We start from the raw sequence: 9,529 nt of genomic DNA, 5'->3' as shown, positions 1-9,529 counted from the left end.
ATTATGATCTGCAGTGCAGCTTAAGTGGATGTTCTTTGTCATTTTATAACGTTCTTCATATGCCCTTCATGAATTTTAAGAGCCCATGTTTCTGGGTGCAATGATAAGATTCATAGTCATTTTCTTTCACCATTCTAAATATACCCTTCCATGCTCTCCTGTCTTTGACAAGATTTCTGGTATCATTTCTGTTTTGGAGTCTTTTTATGTGGTTTGGCATTGACCTTAACAGAGTTGTATTAATTTTAGCTTTGTGTTTTCGATACCTTGATGTGAAATTTCAACAAGACTTCCAGTCATTGTTTCTGACAGATAAACTCAGAGAAGAACAAGAAAAATGAATACTTCTGTGACTAATGATCCCCAGGTAAGTGTCATGTCCACATTTATCTGAAAATTGTTTTTATTATTGAAACCCTTCAAATATTTAATTCTCTACCATTGACAATAATATTTAAAGTGTTTATTTTGCCTTATCTGTTTTTCTTCTCTTATGTTCAAGATTAAGTCTTTAAATTCTTCACCTATATAGCAGAGACTTGTCCCCTTATATTTTCACTTGATTTTATACTCTGAGGCCATGCATTTCCATGGACTTAACACTTGAAGTTCTTAAACATAATATATTGTAAATGATGTTCAAAGAAATATATTGATGGCCATTTTTTACATAGGATGGACTTGTGTCCTGTTATGTTAGTGAGGAAGGAAGATTACATGTGTTACATCGTTTGCATTTCTGGAGTGGTCAGTTTTCTAGAAACAGGCTTATGAACATGAGCAGGACAATACATGGACCTTTTCAATGACATCACTGAGCAACTTACAGAAAAGTAGAATTAGATGCATTGTCCTGAACCCTAATAGTAAATATTTTAGCACCCTAGAGAGTATAGATAGTGGAAGTTATGTGTGACGTGCTTTGGCCAGAAAATTGATGTGTCTATGAGAAGATGAATGTTGCAGTATTCTGGTTTCTCTTTTGCTATATTATGTCACACATTGATGATTGTTGCACTGACACCTGAAATGTATTTGTTTCAGGGGAGATTCTGTTCCAAGTTCATTGGTTAGCTCTCTTCAGAAAATTCTTACTTTCTCTTTACCTTTTGTTTCATTTTTCAGAAGAGGCATAAGCAGTATTCTCTCCACCTTTGTATGGCATCATGGGGAATATATTAGTAAGAATTTTCTAGAGTATTGACTTGGTGCTGGACATAAGCTATCAATTTTCAAGCATAAATAAATGTCCCTCTTAATTACTTTACTTTCTCCTTTTCTTTTGGAGAAAGAAGGCTCTCCCCAGCCTAAGATTTTCCTGTCCCTGAAAGTTTGTATTACACAGGGACAAGTTCTGAAGAGTTGTGTCAGTGTTTCTATTTCTTTACAATAATTTTTTATTTGAGTATTTGAGGATTTATATACATATTTTTATGTATACTGCATGATGCAGATCTGTGATGTCAGCACCAAACCCTTGGTACTGAAGTCAGGAACTGTAGTTAGTTGTCATGTGTGTAGAGATTAGATTAGGTTTCTCTGCAGATACAGCAAATGCCTTTTACCTCTGAGCCATGTGTTTAGGCTCTGGGTTTACATTTCTGGTACATACTTGTGATAGTATATAACCATGTGTATTCTAGTTTTGAAAAATGAAGGAATAATCAGAAATGATACTTATCTATGCTAGAACCCAGTTAGATGAATGAGCTCAAATACTAAGGAAAAAATAAGGTTGAAATTAAGAGATTACAATATTCAATTGAGTCAATCACATGAGTAATAATATATTCAAAATTAGTGAAGGTAGAATATTTCTATTTAATATATTTGTTTTTATAACAGAAAGTGTTTCTACTTCATCTGAATGCACTGTCGCAGATGGCATTTGTTTATACATATATTTTTAATTATTCTATAGTGAAACACTGTATGGAATTCATGAAATTATTATCAGTATTGTTTGTTTCAACTTTTGCAAAAATTTAAATAACATTAATGTTGTCTAATTATGATTTTTCTCTTTACTTCATGTTTGTAAATATTTCTCAAAAATATCTTCATAAAGAATTTGATTCTATGTGTTATTTGGGAACATTGGATATCTTCAATGTTTTTACACTCCTTACTCTCAAGGAAAAACTGACTTTTAATTCATCTATGAATTATGCATTCCATATTTTACCTCTTTGTTCTAGAAAGGGTGCAGCATTTTACTTAGCCCTCAGGATCTCAACTGAGCATTTTAGAATAGAGTCAGGTGAATCCAGGTTCAGACAGGGTTAATCTAGTGTCCATTTTGAAGCAATGTCAACAGTTGTATAATTTTGAAGTATTATAACTGTACTCTTTGAGATTTGACACTGGGCTTCTGTTTGCTGTCAATACATATTTCATATAGGTACATTTCTGCATCTTGACCACAAATGTGTATGTTATATTCCCTAAAAGTTTGCTGATTGCAAGACTATTATGTCATGCTGTTTTCACAGAGATAGACAGTACAATAAAGACAATATTTTAGAGAGTATCTTTTGTTAAAATTAAGGTGCAATTTTATGAATTTCCATATATTTGCCTGAAAGTATGTGTGTGTACTATGTATGACTCCTGCCCATAAGGTTCATCAGTGAGCATTGAATCTCATGGATATGAGATTAAATTCTGTTTTGTAGTGCCATGAGTGTGCTGGGAACCTAACTACATTTTCATGGACTTTAAGACATGATGGACTGTAAATTGGAGACAAATTTTTAAATACAGTGATTATGGCAAATCTTTGATCTGCTACTCAGGTCTTAGAAAAACATCAGAAAATTCATGGAAGAGAATGACCTAATGAATGGAACCAATGTAGTAATTTCTTCTATACATTGTTTCTGAAAGAGTAGCAATGCAGCACTTCTAGAAAGCTCATGTCCTTTAAACATGTATATCACAAACATGTTTCTAATTCTTTAGGTCTCTTTTACCTAAGAAATTATTTGTCAAGCATCACATGATAAATAGGTAATTTTCTATGGCAGGGTCTGTTATCATTCAGGGATGTGGCTGTTGTCATCTCCCAGGAAGAATGGGAATGTCTAGACTGTGCTCAGAGGACTTTGTACATGGATGTGATGCTGGAGAATTACAACAATCTACTCTTTGTGGGTAAGAATTCTGTTCTTGTAGAGTTTCTGGTTCATCCTTTTTAGTTACCTACTTCATGTATATGTAAACTCCCTGTACCTAGAGAATCCCAGAAATGAGGAGAATTTTTGTTACCACATAACTTTTTAATGGTGCTTCATTTACATTTTTCTCTGTTCTCTAGAAGAGTAACAAATGCAATATTCTCCATGATCTTTCAGCCCTCTTATCTAATATATAAACAAAACTTCCAAGTTAAAAAAAATATTGAATATTCAGAGAAGGAAATATATAGCAGTACTCATAATACTTAGAACATATTAATTTTGCTACTATATTAAACTCTTCACCTATTATCTGATTATAAACAATGGAAGAGGTTTTAGAGAAAGATCTGTTGGTTTTGAGAATGTTGTTTTTATTTTTGAGATGTAGTTGCCATGTCTAATCCTGGTACAGCATGATTTTAATATGGAGGCTGAAGCAGTAGGACATGGTGAGTGCCCTGCCAACCTGGGTTATATTATGAGTTCCTAGCTGACCAAAGCTGTACTGTGTACTCTGTCTCAAAAACATAAGAAATAGGGAAATGTTCTTTATATGATCCTTCACTAAGCTTCTTTCTCAAAGTTCTTTAATGCTTAAACACCTATTTGTCTTTCCCTAACTCTTTGGCTTCATTCTGGGAACTCATTCCTTATAGTGGGTTACTTCATCCAGCCTGAAGACAAAGGGAGGAGCTTAGTCCTACCTAAACTTAATTGCCATGCTTTGTTGACACCCATGGGAGGCTTGCCCCTTTCAGACCAGAAACAGAGGGGGAGTTGATAAGGGGAGAGAGGGGAGCTGGGGAGAGGGAACATGAGAAGAGGAGGGAGGGTAAACTGCAGTTTGAATGTGATAAATGAAAAAATTAATAGAAAGGAAAAAAGAATGAGAAGGCTATTATTGTTCCTGTGCTTTTATATAGATCAGATTGGAGATTCTTATGAGCATCCAATTAATGACTGTGAAACAGAAAAGTCCTCTGTTAAGAGCTCTGTCCCTGAAAGTTACTAGTGTATATGTCATTGTAAACCTAAGAAAACATCAGGCATTGAATCTGTTACTCATGCATTAATTGCTATTATCCCTAATTACACTATTTTTTCAGAGAACCATAGCATATGTGGTAAATATGAGAAGTTCTTGCATCAAGTCACAAAGCATTTCATCCATAATCATGAAAATTACAAAGAGAAGTCTTATAAATGTAATGAGCTTGGCAAAGTGATTCATGAATCCAGCCAATGTAGACCTTGGGACACAAGTGATACTACAGAAAATAACAAGTACAAAGTTGGTAACCACAGAGATGCCTCTGTTGAAGCCTTAAACCTCAACAGACACAAAAGTGGGAATGCTAGAGAAGAACCTTGCAAATATACAGACTGTGTAAACTGTTTAAATTTGTGTTCCAGCATTAGCCAAAATCAAAGAAATCACACAGGAAAGGAAGAACACAAAAATATGAAGTATGATACATCTTTTTACTCTAATACAGAAATCATACTGAAACAAACTGATAGTGGGAAGAAACCATACCAATGCAGAAAATGTGGAAAATGCCTCAAGACTCACTCATGCCTCATTAGACATCAGAGAGCCCATCCTAGAGAGAAACCCTATAGATGTATAAAATGTAGTAAACACTTTCTGTATTTTTCACAACTCAAAGTACATTACATAATCCATGTTAGAGAAAAACCCTATACATGTACAGAACGTGGTAAGTGCTTTTGTCACACATCACACTTTAGAAGACATTACAAGATCCACATTGGACAGAAACCTTACAAATGTAGTGAATATGAAAAATCCTTCCCCCAGAAAGATAATATTAGAATACACCAGAGATTTGATACAGGAGAGAAACCTTACAAATATAGTGAAAGTGAGAAATCCTTTGCTACAAAAGACCATCTTGAATTACTTCAGAGAACCCACACAGGAGAAAAACCTTACAAATGTAGTAAATGTGACAAATGCTTTACCACAAAAGGCTATCTTAGAACTCATCAGAGAAACACAGAAGAGGATCCTTACAAATGTAGTGAATATGACAAATCCTTTACATGTGGCTCCTCTCTTAGAATACATCAGAGAATCTACAGAGGAGAGACATACAAATGTAGTGAATGTGGCAAATCCTTCATCACAGAAGACCATCTTAGAACTCGTCAGATGATCTACACAGGAGAGAATCCTTACAAATGTAGTGAATGTCATAAATCGGTTAACAGAGAAGGCAATCTTAGAACTCATCAGAGACTTCATACAGGAGAGAAACGTTACAAATGTGGTGAATGTGACAAATCCTTTTTGAGTGGCTCTGGTCTTAGAAAACATCTCAAAACTCATACAGGTGAGATGCCTTACAAATGTGAATGTGACAAATCCTTTACCCAGAAAGGCAGTCTTAAAATGCTTCAGAGAATTCATACAGGAGAGAAAACTTACAAATGTAATGAATGCAAGAAATCCTTTACCCAGAAGTCGTATCTTAAAATTCATCAGAGAATTCATACAGGAGAGAAACCTTACAAATGTAGTGAATGTAACAAGTCATTTACCCGGAAAGGCAGTCTTAAAATTCATCAGAGAATTCATACAGGAGAGAAACCTTACAAATGTAGTGAATGTGACAAGTCATTTACCCAGAAAGGCAGTCTTAAAATGCATCAGAGAATTCATACAGGAGAGAAACCTTACAAATGTAGTGAATGTGACAAATCCTTTACTCAGAAAGGCAATCTTAAAATGCATCAGAGAATTCATACAGGAGAGAAACCTTACAAATGTAGTGAATGTGACAAATCCTTTACTCAGAAAGGCAGTCTTAAAATACATCAGAGAATTCATACAGGAGAGAAACCTTACAAATGCAGTGAATGTGACAAATCCTTTACCCAGAAAGGCAGTCTTAAAATGCATCAGAGAATTCATACAGGAGAGAAACCTTACAAATGTAGTAAACGTAACAAATCCTTTTCGTGTGGCTCAGTTCTTTGAAAACTTATACAGGTTAGAAGCCTTACAAATGTAGTGAATGTGACAAATCTTTTTCCTTTGGCTCAATTCTTAGAAAACATCTGAAAACTCATACAGTTGAGAAATCTTACATAATGTAGTTAATGCTGGAAATTCTTTACAAAGAAAGAGAATTTCGAATTCAGAATACATACATTTGAGAAACTTTAGAAATGTGACAAACGTGAGAAAGTTTTTCTTTTTAATTTTATAATTAATTTAATTTTACATATCAGCCATTGATTCCCTTGTCTTCCCTCCTCCCATCCTCCCTCCCCACCCTCCCCCAATCCACCCCCCCATTCCCATAACCTCCAGGGCAAGGACTCCCCTGGGGATTCAGCACAGCCTGGTAGATTCAGTCGAGGCAGGTCCAGTACCCCCTCCCTTCACCCAGGGTAAGCAAAGTGTCCCTGCATAGGCCCCAGGCTCCAGAAAGCCAGCTCATGCACTGAGGACAGGTCCCGGTCCCACTGCCTGGGGGCCTCTCAAACAGTTCAAGCTAAATGACTGTCTCACTTATCCAGAGGGTCTGATCCAATTCCATGGGGTTTCCTCAGCTATTGGTTCATAGTTCTTGTGTTTCCACTAGTTTGGCTATTTGTCCCTGTGCTTTTTCCAATCATGGTCTCAACATCTCTCGCTCATACAATCCCTCCTCTCTCTCACCAATTGGACTCCCAGAGCTCCACCTGGGGCCTGGCCATGGATCTCTGCATCTGCTTCCATCAGTCATTAGATGAGAGTTCTACCACGACAGGGTGTTTGGCCATCCGATCACCAGAGTAGGTCATTTCGGACTTTCTCTTGACCATTGCCAGTGGTCTATTGTGGAGGTATCTTTGTGGATTTCGAGAAACCCTTTTATAATTGCTCATCTCAGAATATGTTGTGGTCAGAATATGTTTGGTCTCACTCTGAAACCCACAAGTTAAAATAAACCATGGACAGGGAGTGGGGCCTGGAACTAGTTGACAGGAAATGGCCACAGAGAGTATGAAGGATCATGGAAGACAGATAGACACACGCAAAGGAGTAAGGAATGACTGACTTGGAGTTTTGTGGTGTTTCTGGTTTGAAATGGTTGGAGAGACACTTTCTTGCTGAATCTCTGGCCAAAAAGGAAGGTCAGCTGTTGCTTCTTACCCTCTCTTAACTAGCATGTTTTCACCCCAACCTGAGATCATATCAAAGTATTCATACAGGAGAGAAAACTGACAAATGTAATGTATGAGGAAAAGTCTTTACCTGCCTCTCAGGTCTAAGAAAACATCTGAAAATTAATACTGGTGAGACAATTTTTCATGGGATATAATTTGGCATGTGCTTTAACCAAGCTCTGTTCTTAGCTATACTTGAAACTTCACACTAGAGAATTATTATGAATATGAGAAACTTGTGAAAGCCTTTAAGTTATGTTCAAATCTTAGAAAACATCAAAAGTTTATGTAGATGGAAAATGTGAAAATATAGGACAATTTTCATTAAAATTTTTTACATGTTCACCCTCAAATACTTCATAATGAATACAAAATGGAGGAAACTGAAGTGTATGCTGTTGTGTAACAGTTTACTGGAGACTAGAATGATCCATTTTGAAGGGAAGCTGAGTAAAGCAGGAAATATGCCATTCAAGAGCTTCGAGCTTCAGCTTTAAGAAACCCCTGAAACTGACAGCATTCTGTGTTCATAACTCAAATGAAGAAACTCAGAAGTCATGCCCCTTAGAAGAGGATTTTAGCCATAAAGATAGGATGCTCTTTAATTTGTAAATATTCCTACAGGTGTACTGTGTACATTTTTCATGAGCTTTATCACATGTTTTTTGAGTTTTGTGATAACAACTCTTTGAGTTCCTTATGCTCCAGTAAACATCTGCTTACCCATAATCCTGTAAGCAATTCCAATAAAACTCATTGATGAAAAAAGTTGGACTTGATTCTATTTTCAGTTTCCAGTTGGGGTGAGTCGATGCTTATGTATGTTGTGTCTCACCAGGAAAGGTGTCTCATAAAACATGTGCTGTACCCATTAATTGTTCCTCCAAACTTGTAAACAGGAAGTTGATAATAGAGTAGCATTTGTCAACTTTTGTGGTCCATGACTCCTTTGGGATTAAAAGACCCTTTCATAGGGGTTGTCTAAGGTACAGGAAAATATATTTTCAATGGTTTTAGGAACTGAGATACCATGCCTCTATTGTCTCTAACTGGGTCATCCCACATGTGTGGAAGTCCAGTTCCCACCTTTTGAAGGGTTCTTGGAGGGACAGGAGAGGAATGAGGATGTATTAGACAGAAAGATAGAAAAAGACGATAAGAAAGAATAGCTTCGGTAGGGCCCTTGGTAAATACCCAGTCACAAGGTTTATTCCAAAGGGCTTTTTATACAATGCCAAGGTGTGAGGCAAAAGACCTCCCCCTATCAAGATCAAAGCATGGCATACAGGCAAAAGTAGACCCTTCAGTACACCTGGTAGCCACGTCCATGGTCAAATCATCCCATTATGCAGCCCTGCTGGGTAAAGTAAGTTCAGATTCTCTGGTCTTGAGTAATTTGGGCCCCATAGGATTACTTGGGAGACTAAACTAAAAGCTTGCAGCATTAGGAAATTTGGAGCCACTGTATTAGAGAAAATGCATTTGAGGCTACAAAAAAGGGGAAGAATTTTTCCACTCAAATGTTCCAGGTTTGAACTCATACTATGTGATTCAGCCAAATTCCAATGACCTTGAGAACAATGCTATCTGTGGGCATATACGACAGACTATTTGTGGTGTCCTTGTGCCATACTAAGTGGGGTCTTATCCCACCAGGAACTTAGGTCACCTCTGAAGAGGTGGCCTGGAACCGAGGAAAGGTAAGTGTGCCACTGGCCCATTTCCCAGCCTTTCTCTTACCCGGAGACAATCAGACGCAGCAGGGAGTCAAGTCAAGCAAGAACACATTTATTGTTAGGCAGTAAGCCTCTTTTATAGCAAAAACCTCAGAACCCTAGGAGGGGATAGAAGGAAGCAACCAATCATTTTAAAGGTCACCCTATACTCATTTCCTTGTTTATGACTTGTTTATGCACTGACATCATCTCTTGATCTTTGTATCTTATCTCAGCTTAAACAACTTGAGCTAACTTCCTCTCAGCACCATTTGTATCTAATGTCTGTGTAAACAACTTAGGCTAACTTCCTCTCAGCACCATCTTTGTAGCTCATGTATGCCCCACAATACTATACCTTACCACTCTGCACTATAAGCTCAAAGAAATTAGTTGACTATCAGTTCCTTTTTTAAAGGCATTTACACAATACTACTATTGTAGTAATCCCAG

General features: G+C 36.9%; 1 protein-coding gene across 1 annotated transcript; it reads left to right on the top strand.

The window, feature by feature from the left end:
• Nucleotides 1–337: 337 nt before the first annotated feature.
• On the top strand, nt 338–7,435 carry LOC128124473 (zinc finger protein OZF-like). The gene is made up of 6 exons (XM_052760787.1): nt 338–367; nt 3,027–3,153; nt 4,286–4,705; nt 4,958–5,173; nt 5,336–6,166; nt 7,362–7,435. Exons 1-6 carry the CDS (start codon nt 338–340, stop codon nt 7,433–7,435), a joined length of 1,698 nt encoding a protein of 565 aa, XP_052616747.1.
• Nucleotides 7,436–9,529: the final 2,094 nt, after the last annotated feature.

This window comes from Peromyscus californicus, unplaced genomic scaffold (assembly GCF_007827085.1).
Source record: "Peromyscus californicus insignis strain IS unplaced genomic scaffold, ASM782708v3 Scaffold_4__1_contigs__length_199733344, whole genome shotgun sequence".
NCBI lineage: Eukaryota > Metazoa > Chordata > Mammalia > Rodentia > Cricetidae > Peromyscus > Peromyscus californicus.
Note: the sequence above shows the minus strand (reverse complement) of the source record. Positions and strands in the feature narration are given on the sequence as shown.